Consider the following 17,304-nt stretch of genomic DNA (forward strand, 5'->3'; position numbering starts at 1 on the left):
AAAGGCCTTGAACTTTGAACACTGACCCATTATTTTTTTATTTTTCTACTTCCTTGAAATTATGGGTCAGCTGGTTGACTGTAGACTGCAACCAGGTTTCTTTTAAATATCTCTTGACTGCCACCTAGGGGCCACTCGGATTTGCGCAGATGAAATGTAGGCATTGTTTAAGTGGTGCTGAACATTAGGAGCTTGACAAAGGTAAGACTTAGTTAGGAGCAGGGGTGAAATCCAGCAGGTTCTGACAGGTTCTACAGAACCAGTAGCAGAAATTTTGAGCAGTTTGGAGAACCGGCAGCCTAAATTTTGAGTAGTTCAGAGAACCAGCAAATACCACCTCTGGCTGGCCCCAGAGTGGGGTGGGAATGGAGATTTTGTAATATCCTTCCCGTGGAGTGAGGAGGGAATGGGGATTTTGCAGTATCCTTCCCCTGGAGTGGGGTGGGAATGGAGATTTTGCAGTATCCTTCCCCTGCCACGCCCACCAAGACACACCACGCCCACCAAGGCACACCCACAGAACCGTTAGTAAAAAAAATTGAATTTCACCACTGGTTAGGAGAATCTGTAAAATACCCTACAACATAGGGTGACGAGAAGAGACAAGAAGCTAAAGCTTTCCCTGTGGGAGCAGCAGTACTGGGAAAGGAATGCCTGCCAGTCAGGCCACAGAAGCTCAGTTAGCATCCTTTCAATTGCATATCTTAACCTGGAATGAAATTAATCAATTTTAAGGCCTAGAGACTCCAGTTTACCAACCCATTTAAAAAAAAAAAAAAAAAGTATCTGCAGAAAGCAGAAACACTGATCTGCCTTTAGGCTGGTCTATAACCATAATAAGATTTGGGTTGATCTAATCTGATCTGCTTTACAGCCAAAAGAAGACTGAGAAGGTGAGCAAAGAGGTCAGGGATTAGTCTGAAGGAAGTAATCCCAAAGGAAATCGGGAGAACCAACCGGAGTCACAAGACTGCTGGCATCGATCATTTCAGCCAACACACAGAAATTTCATTTCAGACTGCTTCCCCAATGCACACCAGTGGTCCCTACATCATCTGCGCAGAGCATATGAGGTAGGACAGGGATGTCAAACTCGATTTCATTGAGGGCCGCATCAGGGTTGTGTTTGACCTCAGGGGGACGGAGTGGGCATGGCCAGGGTGGGCGTGGCCAGCTCGATGTCACTTGTGTAAGGGGCGGCCCGAGCGCTCTGCCAGGGAAAATGGTCTCCCGAGCTGTTTTCAGCTGCAACGGCCTCCTGAAACCCTCTGCCAGCAAAACCTTCCCTGTTTCCAGGGCAGCCTCACAGGCCAGATCTAAGCAGCCCACGGGCCGGATCCGGCCCCCAGGCCTTGAGTTTGACAACTCTGAGGTAGGACATAAGGAAACACACACCACTTCTAAATGACCACATTTTAAGCCACCCTTCGCCTGTCATGGGATACTGAGATACAGGGGGAGACAAGCAGACAGTAGGGGTTAATGGGCTGTCCTTGGGCCAGATCAAAGAGGTTGTGCGAATTGGTTTGCCCCGACAGAGAAATAAAGAAAAACTGAAGTTACCAGCTCATATCAACTTCATCCTCTTCTCTCCACAAAAACCTGTGGTTCTCCCTTATAACATCAAGGTCAGTTTTATCGTTTTCTCTGTTAAAACAAAAAATAAGTGGGGCTAATGATCAAAAGAGTTGTTTTTAATTAAAACCGGTAATAAAAGCTGTTCATTCTTTTTGTCAGATTCTTTAGCACATCATTTTTTTTTCCTAAAAAGGAGCTCTTTATCAAAAAAACCACATCTCTGAGACTCCCTTGCACTGCATCAAACTGCTTCTCAGATTTTCTCTAGATTCAGAAAATAAATGGCAAGATACAGTAACTGTACTCAGATTCTTTTATAACTTAGCAATGTTGATTTTAGTAAATATAATGTTTATGCAGAAATACTACCCACCACATTTAATCTAGATAATACAGTTGAAGTGTGCTTTTTAATTCAAAACATAGGATCCAATTCAACAATATTCTATTTATATATTTATATTCTATTTTTAGTTCCTAATTACACAATTGGCATAATTAAAAGAATTCTTATTTTGCAGTTAATTCTTAAATATATGATAGAATGCTCTGCTGAGAATTAGTTGAAGCATTACTACCTCTTATAGAAATTATAATCTCCAGATAGGAAAAGTGTGCATTTATTTACATAGGAACTTAGTGTACTTTTTATCATCAACTTATTCAGCATGAACAAGATAAGTAAAATATAATAAGGAAGTAGTCTTTAATTATCCAAAAATTACTCATATATAATTTAATCTTATAAATATTTACGTATGCCAAATAAATTTTGATTCTATTTGTCTTCAATTATTAATGATTTCAGCCTTTCTATCTTTTAGAAATAAAGTTCTATAAATAAGACGGTACTTACCCTGAACGTCTGAAGTCTTCTTTCTTACCACCGTAGTATAAAATGTAATCATTTACAAACTTCTTATGTCTTGCATACTAACAGAATTAAGAAAATTAATGTTTCTTTTTAATGACTGCCTAGTAACAACTTCATCTTAAGATCAATTCATAAAAACTAACCCCAAAACATTTCTATAATACAAGGTGTAAGAGAGAAAGGTTCTAAAATGATTATTATTATGAAATGATAAGTTACACACAGTTATTACAACAACAACCTCTATCAAAACTGAAGGATACCTGCAGTAGTTGTGAGACCTGGAAAACCCCCACAACTGCTTTAAAGAGTTGCTGACCGGTGCTGTATTTACATTGAGTGTCTTGAATAATTTATTCTAAATCAAAACTGAAACACTGCAGAATTATATAAATGTGCATTTTATAGTGCTGCAGTTGTTATATATTTGAATACATACACACAGAGATACATAGACATTAATCATAGCTCATACAGTGTAAGTATTACTGTTAGCTTCAGAAATGGACAAACCATAGTTACAATTCTTTGCCTTCTTTTAATTGCTCATCTTAATTAACATTTGGAAAACATAGCCCTGTGACTGTACAGGAAAGAGAAGGAACATCTAAGATATATAATTAAATAAACGAATCTGTGTATACGTGAGTAGCAAAGAGAAGAGAGTTTTCTCCTTATTAAATTACATTTTCATATTTTGAAATATTGAAGTCATAGCTATGAAAATGCATCCTATTAATCTTCCAGACTGATCTTTGACAATTTTCTAATGTAATTTTAGTGTCCGCCAGTTCAGTTTCCTTACTATTTTCTTTTCATTTAAAAAGAAACACCAATCTAACCAGATATCCTGTTTTTCCTCCCTTCCCACAAAATCAAGATAACCAGAAATTGTTCATGCTTGAACTCTGCCTTAAGAAATATAATTTAAAACATACTTGAAGAAAACCACAGAGACAAAAATAAAACCGTATGCAAAAAAAAACAAAAAACCTTGAGAGTGTTCAGACATAGGTTTTTTTTTTTTTAATATTAGAGTATATTTTTGCTTTTAATTAAAATATCAAAGGATACGGCATCCATTGCTATTAAATGGAACCGTCTATTTCTGGCTTCTTCCCTAGAAAAAGGAAAATGTTATTCCAGTAATTTGGATGTTTAATGCGATTCTGACAATGTTACACTAGTGTGATGAAGTACCTGTCCCACTCATCCATTGCCACCTGTCTGTGGGCCACCTTGTCCTGCTTCTCCTTCTGGAAGGGTTTTTTGAGAATTGCATCTTCGCTGGTTGGCAGGGAGAAAGGAGAAGAAAAAGGAATTTCTTAGATATTGCATTTACCATAATTTTTAAAATCTCTCTTTTGAAAACTACGTACCATTACATATAGTAATGGTAAAATACTCGGATAATAACTAGAATCAAGAATGGTAACTAGAATCATAGCTTCCTTGGAACACATATTCAGATGCCGGGGTTCATATACCTACAAAGAACAAAATTGTATAGACTCTGGTTTTTCCCTGGCACTCTGTGAAAGCAACAATTGGACTTTGAAAAATCAGATAGGAAGATTATTGACCCTTTTGGATCACTGAACAAATCAACCCATAGTTCCCACATAAAACACAAATGACCAGATTCAAATGATCATATTTCAAACCCATTATGCCAGGGATGGGGAACTATGGCCCTTTTATGACTTGTGGACTTCAAATCCCAGAATTCCTGACCCAGCCATGCTGGCTCAAGAATTCTGGGAGTTGAAGTCCACAAGTCATAAAGGGGCCATAGTTTCCCACCTCTGCATTATGCAAAGATCTAGCTCTCTGGAGAAGGCTCTAATGCTGGGAAAGATAGAAGGGAAGGGAAGAAGACAAAAAACAGCAAAGTGGACAGACTCAATTATGGCAACAGTGGGTACACATGAATCAGTCAGAATCAAGACTTAAATATCCTAGTCAGAAAATCCCAGTGTAATGGCTACTTCTTTTTTCTTTCTTGATTAGCAACTGAGAGGCTAATTGGTGTTCTTCAAACAGCGAGATCTGATCCTAGAACTTCTAGATGTCAATCTCTAGATTACAGCAAGCTTGTTTATTTCATGTAGTCCGTTCATATGCAAATGGAAGGAATTAGGTTGGGAAGATCAGGGGTGGGCTTCAAAAATTTTAGCAAGGGGTTCTCTGCCCAGTTGCTGGGTGAACGTGGCCATGGTGGGTGTGGCCTAGTTGGCCTCATGCTTTTTGCCCTCCCCAGGCTCCGGAGGCTTTCCTCAAACCTCCGGGAGGGCGAAAATGGCCTCCCCAGGCTCCAGAGGCCTTCCCAAATTTCCGGTAGGCCCGTTTTTCGCACTTCCCTAGCCTCCGCACACACCCTGTACTTACCTGCATCCAAAACAGGCCACGTGGGGACTCCTGGGAGGGGCAGGGCAGGCCACGTGGGGGACTCCTGGGAGGGGCAGGGCAGGCTGGGCTGGGCTGGACCAGCCAGGAGTGAGATTTGGGGGTTCTCCGAACTGCACAGAATCTTAGCTAGAGGTTTTCCCGAACCCCTGCGAACCCCAGTAGCCCACCCCTGGGGAAGACTGCTTGAAATATCTGGCACTATGTTCAAATCCCCATAAGAATCATTCCAATAGGAGCAGGAATGCAGTGCTTATCTGCCTCTCTTTAAACCAACTGGGTACTCTAAAGAATTGCATTAAAATGGTATGTTGTGTTGCTCAATCCAAAGCACCGCATAGCTGTAATGAATGTTTTTTTTACTCTTCAGGGCAAGTGAAATTCTAATGATATTTTAAAAAGATTGATAACCATAATATTCTCCTGGATAACCATAATTAGGGACCACCTTCTGCCACCGATAGCCTCCCACTGACCAGTACACTCCCACAGAGAGGGACTCCTCAGGGTGCCGTCAGCCAGGCAATGTCGGCTGGCGACCCCCAGGGGGAGGGCCTTCTCTGTGGCAGCTCCTGCCCTCTGGAACGATTTGCCCCCGGAGATACGAAGGATATCGGATCACCGGGTCTTTTGCCGTGCCCTGAAAACTTTTCTTTTCCATCAAGCAGGGCTGGCGTGAACACCCCCCCCCCCATTTTTAGTCTTTTAGCTTTTAAATTGTCAATGGGTTTTAATTCGAATTGTTTTAAATTTGGGCCAAAGTTATGTAATTCTTTTAATAATTTTAAATTTTGTATTGGTATGTGTTTTAGTTCTGGCTGTGCACGGCCCTGAGTCCACTAGGAGAAGGGCGAATAAAATAAAATAAATAATAATAATATTTTCACAATGAAAATATTATGGTCATCCAGGAGGAGTTGGTTTAGATTCCATTTTTTATTTTTTTGCGATTTTCTTGTTTCACCATTTTTATAGGTTTCCCTTTTTGTCTATTTTCTAAGCAACCAAGATAATGGTCCTGAATGCCATGTTCAATACTGGTGTTATTTGAATTTTTAAAAATCAGCATAAATGAATGTACCTTTTTTATAACTTTAGTCCCAATCAATCAGCGTAGGATTGCAACACATGTCACTTCCCACTCAGGCAGAAAAATCTATCTATATGGTCATTAGGAGTTGAAAAGGATTTGATGGCTAGTAATCAGTCAAACCTCCCCCTCCTTCTCAACAGGACAAGTTGAGAAGAAATAATAAGCGACAGTTGCACTTCATTTCTTTCCAGCAAGTATCTTTGCCCTCAACTTCCTAACCTCGACTTCCTTTGATTTCTTGTTCAGTACAGATAACCTTCGACTTATGACTACAATTGGGACCGCAAAATTTGTTGTTAAGCGATGCGCTCATTAAGCAATGCATTACAGGACCGTACCAGATCTTACAAGTTTTTTTTCCATGATCATTAAATGAGACATCACATGCCGGCTTCCCCACTGATTCCCCTTGTCAAAAGCTGGCTGTAAGGTTGCATGTGGTGATTACATGACCCCCTGGAAGCTGCAACTGTTGTAAATGTGACCCAGTTGCCAAGCTAGACTGCAATAGTTAAGTGATGACTGATCGTAAATCACTTTTTTCAGCACCGTCATTCACTTTGGTAGCTAAATGAACTGTCGTAACTTGAGGGCCACCTGTTGCTCAATGTAGCAGGGGATCACTAGCCAGCCTTTAGTGGGGCTCTGCGTCTTCCGAGCTGAAGCCCAGAACTGCAGGTAGTCCTTACAACAGTTCATTTAGTGTCCGTTCCAAGCGACAATGGCACTGAAAAAGGTGTCTTATGACCGTTTTTCACACTTTATGACCATTGCAGCATTCCCATGATCACACAATTTACATTTGGATGCTGGAAAAATCGTATTTATGAGCGTTGCAGTGTCTCGGGGTCATGGATCCCCTTTCACGACGTTCTGACAAGCAAAGTCAATGGGGAAACCAGATTTACTTAACAACCATATTATTAATTTAACAAGTGCAGTGATTCACTTAACAACTGTGGCAAGAAAAAACAGTAAAATGGGGCAAAACTCACTTAACAAATTTCCCACTTACCGTATTTTTCGGAGTATAAGACGCACCTTTCCCCCCCCAAAAAGGGGGTGAAAATTTAGGTGAGTCTTATACACCAAATGTAGACCACCCACTGGCCCCCACCCTTTGGCCTCTGCCTCACAGCAGTTACCTCCTTGCAAGCAAACAGCAAGTAAAAACAGCTCCTTTCAACTTCAGCACAGCCTAATTAGCACAAGTTGATTGGATCGGCCTCCCGACTCGCAGCTGTTTTGCGAGGGCCTCTGCTGCTTGCTGCAAAGAGGTAAATTGCTGGAGCAGATGTGCTCCAGCTATGCTGAAAACGAAAATGAAAGTAAAGCAGGCTGTTTACTGTTTGCTGCAATGAGGCAAAATTGCTCAGAGGCAGAGGGAGATTTCTTTTTCTTCTTTTCCTCACCAAAAAAGGAAAGTGTGTCTTATACTCCGAAAACCACAGCAGTTACGTAAATTCTGGGCTCAATTATAATCATAACTCAAGGACTACCTATACAAGGAATAGGATGGCAAACAGCCACGAAATGGATGCACAGTACTTTTTTTTACTGTTGTTTCGAAACAAGATACTCTGTTCACACTTAAGTTTAAAAAAAGAAAAGTCTGCTATATGCACACATAGAAATTATAACGCTACCAGAGCAATATGTTACCTATTTTTCTGCTGGCAAGATTTCTCCACTGTTTCATCATCGCTAAAATCAGAGTCATAGTCTCCATGGCCAAGTATCTGGAGGAAAAAACGTACAACATGGATTCTAGTAAATTTATGGATTATAAGACACTGGCTTCAAAGGGCAATTTCCAAACTGAAATAACCAGAAACATATTTTGTGGGGGGGAAACATGAAATGACAAAAAAAAAAGAAAGAAAGAAATTGGCTACTGGCTTCATAAACAAAGACTTGGGCTCAACAACGGGAAACATCGGAAGATTTCTCTCTATCCTTCTTCTCAGATATGCAAAAATCCATAATCTGCAATCATAAACTTCAATGTACAAAACAGTGAAGAAGAATAACTTTATAGCAGGAGTGGCTAGGAATCTCTGTCTGCATGTACGGGCAGTTCTCGACTTACAACAGTTCATTCAGTGACCATTCAAAGTTACAACAGCACTGAAAAAAGGAACTTATGACCATTTTTCACACTAATGACCATTGCAGCATCCCCATGGTCACGTGATCTAAATTCAGACGCGTGGCAAATTGACTCATATTTATGGCGCTTCCAGTGTCCCGGGGTCATGTTTTATGACCATTTGACAAGCAAAGTCAACAGAGAAGCCAGGTTCACTGAACAACCGTGTTACTAATTTAACAGTGATTCACTTAACAACGTTGTAAGTGAAAAGTTGTAAAATGGGGCAAAATTCACGTAATAACTGTCTCGCTTAGGAACAGAAATGTTGGGCTCAATTGTGGTCGTAAATCGAGGACTGTCTGTACTTCTCTCTCTTCAGAGAGATCATATATCCCTTCAGATCAAAATGAGAGGAGGGCTCATAGAGTAGACCGAGGTGGGCAACTAGAACAACTTTATGATCTGTGGACTTCAATCCCCATAATTCCTGGGTCAGGAATTCTGGGAGTTGAAGTCCACGGGCCATAAATTTGCCATGACTGCCCACCCCTGGAGTAGACTAACAAAGGGTTACTTGTTTTTCTACTCCTCTTTCCTCTTCTTTTCCAGAGCAGAGGGGTAGAAAAAAAAATCTGGGACCACTGCAATGGCTGCAGGTTTCTACAATGAGGCCTCCCACTCCAAGCAATATGTACAGGTAGTCCTCGACTTATGTTCAGAAGGAAACCTATTCATGACGGGTCATAAGTCACGATGGTCTTAAAGCAGGTCATCACATGATCAACCCCCATTTTGTGAATTTTGCAGTAATTGTTGCAGCGAATCCCCACGGTCATTATGTGAATCTGCGGTCGTTAAATGAATTCATTATTTGCTCTGGGTATTTTTGCTGAAAACCGGAAATAAATGCCGGGTTTTTTGGGGGATGGGGCGTAAATTGATCATTGTGATTAATTGTGGACATTGAAAATGGCCATAAATGCAGGCCGGTTGAGCATTCAAAATGGATCGTGGAGTGGGGGTGGCCACTGGAACTTTGGAACTGGATCGTAAGTACCATGGTAACTTCAAATGGTCATTAAGTGATTGGTCACAAGTCAAGGGCATGTTATAAAACAACTTTCAAGGCAGCCACTCAAATCGCTCACATTTTTGCCCAGGACAAACTTCATGCCCAAATGTATTCTGTGTATTGGGAACAATTTAAAAAGTCCACCCATGACTTCTTCAGATCCCAAGGTCCTAACAGTTGTGTGACTGACCGAAGTTTGTTCAGCAAAAAAACTCTAAGAAAAAGTATAATTGACGAAGTTATACTTTAGCCTTACTTACCAAAGTATAAAAAAGACCATTCCATGCTATGCATCAGACAACAAGGCACCAAAGGGCAGGATTCTAAAATTTATTTCCAATTTCCTCTTTCACCCGAGTGGTTACGGTTCTTCTTTAGCAAGGCCTATAACCCTGATTTAAGTTCACGAGGGGGAAAAAAATCAGCCAGAAAATATGGGATTTATTAAATAGGGTGTTTTTAAGGATTGCATAATATCCCTTTCTTACAAATACTTTAGCATCCAACTTGAGTTTTGTTTATGAGAAAAGGAGCTTTCTTCCTTCTACCAATGTCATTTTCTGTAATTCAACTTTCAAGAGTGATTTCAAAAATGTCAGACATTCCTTTTGCAATTGTAAAAGTATATAATTTTTCCAAACTTACTTTGCATATTTATGGGTAAAAGTGGCATTTCTAATCATTAACGTTTATAACTGATTGTAGAAAACAGACATATTAGTTATTCCACGCTGATGTACTTTGAAAACACGGGTGATATCACAGCAATTGGAATTGGCAACCAGTTTCTAACGGAGGTTTTGGAACCTTGACAACTAACAAAGAACATGGAAGGGCCATGAATGTTTTCTAATTCTCTGATTAAAAAAATTGTCTTCCTCTTGCAATTTACTTTAGAACAGGTTTTCAACCAACAATGGCAAACTATCAAAATGATATTTTATCTGCAACGTTTATGATACTGGGATAGATTTATGATGAGGACAAACACATTTACTGGCCATAAACATTATCTAATGGGTCATTATCACCATGCATACAACAGATTGCAAAGATGGACCAAAATAGACAGTTTCTTCAGCCTTTCAAATTATGCACACAAGTTATTTTCTTATCTGCCTTAATAGTTACAAATTCAAAACCGGACAAAAGAGTTATCTACAGTTAAAAGTGACATAAAAACTATAACTGCCATAAAACTACTTTTCTGACTAGATTGAACAGTTTGATGGAGAGCAATCTATTAACTCTATTTTAAAAATTGAAATAAAAAATAAAATAAAAGTAAAATGATAATACATGGGTAAGGACTCTTCGGAAAAAAAAGCTATTTAAGTAAATAATAATGATCTCCAAAAAAGGAAAGCATCAGGCAACTATAGACCAAACACTTGATTACCAACAACTTTCAAATTGCTAACTGGTGTGTTAGCTGATGCAGTCTAATAGCATCTAACTGAAATCAAGCTCTTTCGGTCTGAGCTGAAAGGAAACCGCACATATCAGCTCCTAACTGACAACATCATTTTGGAAAACTTTGTAAGAGAAGGAAGACCAACTTCAAAGACCAACTTTGACTAGTTACAAGAAGACATTTGATTCCCTGTAACATGACTGGATAATGAAGTGCCTATAAATACTTGATGGGTTGATGGGTGAATAAGAGTGAACAGAAACATCAGAATCTTGGTGCAAAAATGAATGGTACAATGGAAGACATAGCTTTTGGTCAATGGTGATAGACTGAGAGACATTAACATCAAGGGAGGAATCTTTCAAGGAGACTCAATATCACTACTGCTGTTTGTCATTGCACTGATTCCTCCATCAACACTAGTGAATAAGTCAAGTCATGGCTATGAAACATCAAAAACATCTTCCAATCTATCCCACCTCCTTCACATGGACAATCTGAAGCTGTATGGGAAAACACCATCTGAAATAGTATCACTGCTCAAAACTGTCCACATATAAAGTCAAGATACTGCAATGGTGTTTGGACTGAATAAATGTGTCACCCTCATTATCAACAGGGGAAAAATAGTGAAAACTGAAGGAATCAAAGTACTCCATGGAAATAACATCAGGAGTCTGGATGAAGACCATTGCTCCAAATACCTGGGCATCCTTCTTTATACTGAAGTCAAGAAGAAGGTTAACAGTGAATATATCAGAACAGTAAAGAAAAAATTTAGTCCAAATTCAGTGGAAGAAATACACCAAGGCAATTAACACCTGAGCAGTTCCATTCATTAGATGCACTGCTGTAATAGCAGACTGAACTCAAGCAGATCTAAAACACCTGGATAGGAAGACCAGAAAAATTATGAAAATAAATCATGCTCTTAACGATATTAACAGACTCTATTTACCAAGGAGTATAAATGGGGGTGGAATTTTGCATGTACACCAGAGAACTGAAAAAGAAAAAAGAGCATTGGAATAATATCTGAAGGACAGTGAAGAAGCTACACTGACTGTATGACCAAAAATAAACTGTTTATCAACAATGACATAACACTGTAGCCAAAATGATTCACTAAAACATCTGTAAAAATGATAATGGGCCAGTAATGAAAAATTGGTGGGATCAAATAGTTGAAAAAGTAGTCAAAAATGACCAGGTTAAAACTACATGGGAATTCCAAAAAGAAACTAATAAAGACTTGGTGCATATATAACACATCACATCGAACTGTGTTTGAAAAGAAGAATATGTGGATAATTGATGTGGCAATACTAGGGCGTAGTAGAATAGAAAAAAAATTAAAAATATCAAAAAGTATCAAAATCTGAAAATTGAAATTGAAAGATTATGGCATAAACCAATCATGGACGTCCCAGTGGTTATTGGTTCACTGGATGTCATACCAAAAAAATCTTGGACAGCGCATAAAAGATCTGCACAAATTTTCCATCTATCCATTACAAAAAGACACATTGTTTGGATCCACACATATATTACGCCAATACATTACGACATCCTAAGTTCTTGGGAAGAATTCCATAGGTATGAAGGCCAACACCAGCTAAACAACTGGCAGCTGTGATTTCACCTAGTTCTGTATATAATAAGTTCATATCACTTTAGTTCTGCATTTGATTGAATGTTGATGTGCTAAAACTATGCAAATTGTATCCCCAATGTTCAAGACAAGCACACTTTTTTCCCCACTTTTAACACAAAGCTTCAAGAAGGACTTATTATGATTAAACTGCACAATTTTAATATATGAACTATGATTTAGATTGCAACTATCACATTCAGGTGAGGCAGAGCCTTTGACCTAATTGCTTTCTGAGATCTACTCCCTTGTGTGTAAGGTATATTTTGGGAAGCAAGTAGCTGGGAGATTTCCTGCATGTAATGAAACATTAACTTACTTTGGCATAAAATAAACAGAAAAAGAGAGCTATGACAGAGCCTGTACAGTGGCTGAATTGACTGTAAATGGAGGAATACGCTCACCTTGGCTATACAATTGTGATATGGTTTTATGATTCATATGAATGCACTTTAAAAAAAAATTGAGAGGTGAACTGTAATGTGAAGCAATAAGAGCCATGCCATTTGCAAAATTTCAATGCATCGTCTTTAGTTTTGATTCATCTCTAAGCTTGCCTAGACTTAGAAATGATACTATGATAGCCTAAAATGTGGAACCCCTGTAAAATGAAATGCACTTACTGAATTTAATAATCACCTCAGCATATAGATTATTGATGAGCTACCATCTAGTAAACTCCATTCAAGCACAACACATACTGTACATTCTTACTCCTGGCCGATGTACACTTCACAATAAAATTATTTATTTATTCATCAAACAAAAATTACAAATTAAAAAAATAAAATGTGACAGGGGTGGTAGGCACATTAGTGCACTTATGCATACCCCATTAGGAATGTGTTCAATATGGGATGAGGTCCACAGAAATCATAGATATGATTTTAACACTGCGATAAACGCTCTGGAGATTCTCCATGGAGATTCTCAGTCATCCAGGTCATGGTTGTCCTAAAAGGCAACTGGACTTTATTTTTCCTTGAAGATGTTTCGCTTCTCATCTGAACTGAAGAAGCTTCTTGAATGAGAAGCAAAAAGTCTTCAAGGAAAAACAAAGTCCAATTACCTTTTGAAAAAAGCACCTTTTTGGAACTATGGGAGTAACGTTCTCACACTCAGTCTTCAGACTAAAGAAACGCAAATATACGTAGTCCTCAGTTCATTGAGTGACCATTCAAAGTTACGGCACTGAAAAAAGTGACTTATGACCATTTTTCACACTTAACGACCATTGCAGCATTCCTTCCATGGTCATGCGATCAAAATTCAGACACTTGGCAACTGACTCATATTTACGGCGGTTGCAGTGTCCCGTGGTCATGTGATCCCCTTTCGCGACCTTCTGACTAACAAAGTCAATGGGGAAGCCAGGTTCACTTAACCACCGTGTTACTAACAACCCCTGCAACGATTCACTTAACAACCTTGGCCAGAAAATGGGGCAAAACTCACTTAACCAATGTCTCGCTTAGCAGCAGACATTTTTGGGCTCCATTATGGTCGTAAGTCGAGGACTACCTGCAGTATCCCCGCAATTCACCGTCCTCCTATATAACCCAGTTTTTAAATTCGATCGAATATTCTGAAAACGCATCCAGCTACGATGCCCGGGAAGGTTTTCCCTGCCGGACCAATCAGCGTAGCGGAGCACCGCCCCGGGGCGAAACCTCTCGCTGCCCCTGCTGCTCTCTCTGCCTCCAGAGCGGAGGACCGCTACTTACAGCCCTGGGCAGCTTCCTCTCGGGGGCCGCCATGTCACCTCCCAATCAGTCCGCCTTCCACGGCTCGGCCTCGTTTGCGACTTGTAAGGTGCGCCTAGATACTCCTCCGCGGCGGCGTCCCTCAGCAAGAAAGATTCGGTCGGAAACTGCGGCGGAAAAGAAAGGAGCCGGTCAGCGAAGCGGCCGCCTCTCTCGCTGATTCTTTAGACTGGCGCCCCCTCAACGGGGTGGGCGGGAGAGGCGAGCGGACCTTCTCGTGCTCTCTTAACGGGGAGAAAACGGGAAGGGGGGGGAACACTGCAAAGCCCCTCTTTTGCAGTTCCCGAGAAACCGAGCCTAATTGCTCGATCTCTTGCGTTCTCTTAATTTTTTGGAGAAAGGGATCCAGATTCATAAAACAGGCAGGGACTTTCTGATCGCGGGTGATCTGGGAATGAAAAAAGGGAAGTGGGGGCTGCTGTGAGATATAAATTTCATTCAGTATTGGACGCTAATTAGTTTTGGGTTTTTTTAGCCCTCGAATCGAAACCCAGCCTTTGGGATGGATTGGGTTGGGTTGTAAATCAAGACAGGCTGTTGGCGTTGGCTTTTGGGCAGAGTTGGGATCTTGGACCCAAAGCAGACAAGAGTGTGAAGATCTACTCTAGACTAACAGTATTCAGGTGCATGGAAAGCATAATACAGGTAGTCCTCAACTTGCAACAGTTTGTTTAGTGACAGTTCGAAGTTACAACATCCCTGAAAAAAGTGACTCATGGCTATTTTTCATACTTTTGCAACCATTGCGGCATCCCCGTGCTTACGTGATTTACATTTGGCCTCTTGACAACTGATTCACATTTATGACGGTTGCAGTGTCCTGGAGTTACGTGGTCCTCTTTTGTGACCTTCTGACAAGTGAAATCAAGGGGGGGGAAACCAGATTCTCTTCACAATTGTGTTACTAATTTAACAACTTAACTTGTTGTTGGTTCACTTAACGTGGCGAAAAAAGTGAAACTCACTTAAGACATTTCTCACTTAGCAACATAAATTTAGGGCTCCATTATGGTCGTAGGTTGAGGATTACCTGTATAAACCAAAGGTAATAAATAGTAAAGAAGTAGTGAATTTCTGCTGAATCATTTGTATCATCATTTACATGAAACGGGGCTAGTAGTGTAGGACATCAGGTATTGCTGGTCTCTACAATTTCTTGTGTCCCAGCAAATACAGGTAGTCCTCGATTTATGACCACAATGGAGCCCAAATTTTTTGTTGCTAAGTGAGACATTTGTTAAGTGAATTTTGCTCCATTTCGTGACCTTTCCTACCATAGTTGTTAAGTGAATCACTGAACTGTTCAGTTAGTGACACAGTTGTTAAGTGAATCTGGCTTCCCCCTTGACTTTGCTTGTCAGAAAAAGATCACAAAAGGTCACATGACCCTGGGACACTGCAACCATCATAAATATGAGTCAGTTGCCAATCGTCTGAATTTTGATCATGTGACCATGGGAAAGCTGCAACGGTCGCAAGTGTGAAAAACAGTCATAACTGACTTTTTTTCAATGCAGTTGTTACTTTGAACAGTCACTAAATGAACTGTTTTGTGTTGAGGACTACCTGTACTTCCAGAGCTAATGCAGAAGTGTATGTAGAAAAACAAATCCCCCAATCCTGGTATAAGAATTTCATGACAGCAATCTGTAAGGTGAAAAGGGATTGTCTTAACCCTGCTGCCCCAGAAGCCTTGTGTGTTTTATACACATTACCTCTACTCCTTGCCTTTATAGTAGTTAAGTTTCATTGCTACCAATAGCCTTCTGTAGGGGATACTTTGACCTGGGTCATTCCTTAACCGTGGCATGTGAGAGTGCTAGGAATCCCATAGCGCCGTGATGACAGACCTATGGCACACGTGCTACAGGTGGCATGTGGAGCCATATCGATGGGCACGTGAGCGTTGCCCTAGCTGAGCTCCAGCGCCATGTGCACGCCAGTCAGCTGATTTTTGGGCTCACCGGAAGTCGGGAAACAGACCATTTCCGGCCTCCGGGGGGTGGGGAAGGACGCTTTCACCCTCCCCAGGCTCCTAGAAAGCTTCTGGTGCCTGGGGAGGGCAAAAAAATGGGCCTACCGGGCCCACTGTGCCATCACGTGCCAAAAGCAGGGGGAGCGCAGGGGGGTCACGTGTGCATGCACTGGGGGGGCAGGGCGCATTGAATTATGGGTGTGGGCACGCGCATGCATGACCCCCCTCCCCGCACTCCCCCCACTTTTGGCACACGTCAGTAAAAAGGTTAGCCATCACTGCCATAGTGCATAGCCTAAGCTTTACTTTAAAATTTCAAGATGATAAAAATGACATCAATTTTATGATGTGACTTGCTTAGGCCTGTAGTATGGCTAGAAAAATCACCCTTCCCTCATTGGAGACAGATCACTCTCAGAAAAGATAAATATTCGTTTTTTAAGGAAAGAAAAAATGTCAAAATTCATTTTTAAACTCAATAATCAGTATAAAACAGTTTAGTCTTGTTTGTAAGGTACCAGGGGATTATGAATTCTAATTCCATTTTGGGCATGAAAGCCAGCTGGGTGACTTTAGGCCAGTCAATCTCTCTCAGTTCAACCTACCTCACAGGGTTGTTGTTGTGGACAAAGAAGAGGAAGAGGTATTACCTATGTTCATTGCCTTGAGTTACTATTTATAAAAATAAAAAGTGAGATATAAATAAATAAAAATATACAAACTAGTGACAAGAACAGATTTAAAAATATAGATTTGCTCAAAACATAGCAATTTAAAATGGGTCTCCGGGAGAAAAAAAAAATACTATATGCATGACTCTGGATAAATCTCAAGATTGTATTGTTGGATCCCCAATTTAGAGGAACTTTGATATAGAATGATTGATTGATTTTTTGCCATCAAGTCATTTTTGACTCTTAGCAACCATATAGATAGTTAGATTTTCTCCATTATGATTTATCCCTAACCTAGTCTTTCAGGTCTTCCAACATTGTTGGAAGCACCACCAAGAGCCTTGGTGGTGCAGTGGTTGGAGTGCAGTACTGCAGGCTACTTCTTCTGACTGCCGGCTGACTGCAATTTGGCCGTTCAAATGTCACCAGGCTCAAGGTTGACTCAGCCTTCCATCCTTCCAAGGTGGGTAAAATGAGGATCCAGATTGTTGGGGGCAATGTGCTGACTCTATAAACCACTTAGAGAGGGCTGTAAAAGAACTGTGAAACGGTATATGAGTCTAAGTGCTATTGGTAGTGCTATTATACCTATTGCCTCTATTACTGAGTCCATCCTCCTTGCTGCTAGTCATCCTTTTCTCTTTCCTTCTATTTTTGCCAGCATTAGAGCCTTTTCCAGAAAGGCTTTGGCTTTCTGAGGCTTTGCATAATC

At 40.4% G+C, this 17,304-nt stretch overlaps 1 protein-coding gene across 2 annotated transcripts in view; it reads right to left on the bottom strand.

Moving 5' to 3' along the window:
- Window positions 1-14,090, bottom strand: part of LOC117673187 (protein FRA10AC1 homolog) — a 30,148-nt gene extending 16,058 nt beyond the window's left edge. The window contains exons 1-6 of one of the 2 annotated variants that reach the window (XM_034430415.3): window positions 13,905-14,090; window positions 7,614-7,690; window positions 3,653-3,739; window positions 3,527-3,572; window positions 2,435-2,511; window positions 1,564-1,647 (exon numbers count right to left, since the gene is read on the bottom strand). In XM_034430415.3, the coding sequence (XP_034286306.1) occupies window positions 1,564-1,647; window positions 2,435-2,511; window positions 3,527-3,572; window positions 3,653-3,739; window positions 7,614-7,690; window positions 13,905-13,937 (404 nt within the window). In that variant the 5' untranslated portion in view covers window positions 13,938-14,090. Of the gene's footprint in view, window positions 1-1,563; window positions 1,648-2,434; window positions 2,512-3,526; window positions 3,573-3,652; window positions 3,740-7,613; window positions 7,691-9,375; window positions 10,372-13,904 lie in introns of those variants that run through there. The other variant, XM_034430416.3, reaches the window with a different exon arrangement.
- Window positions 14,091-17,304: the final 3,214 nt, after the last annotated feature.

The sequence above is a fragment of the Pantherophis guttatus genome, chromosome 6 (assembly GCF_059756535.1).
Source record: "Pantherophis guttatus breed Tessera chromosome 6, ASM5975653v1, whole genome shotgun sequence".
Lineage (NCBI taxonomy): Eukaryota > Metazoa > Chordata > Lepidosauria > Squamata > Colubridae > Pantherophis > Pantherophis guttatus.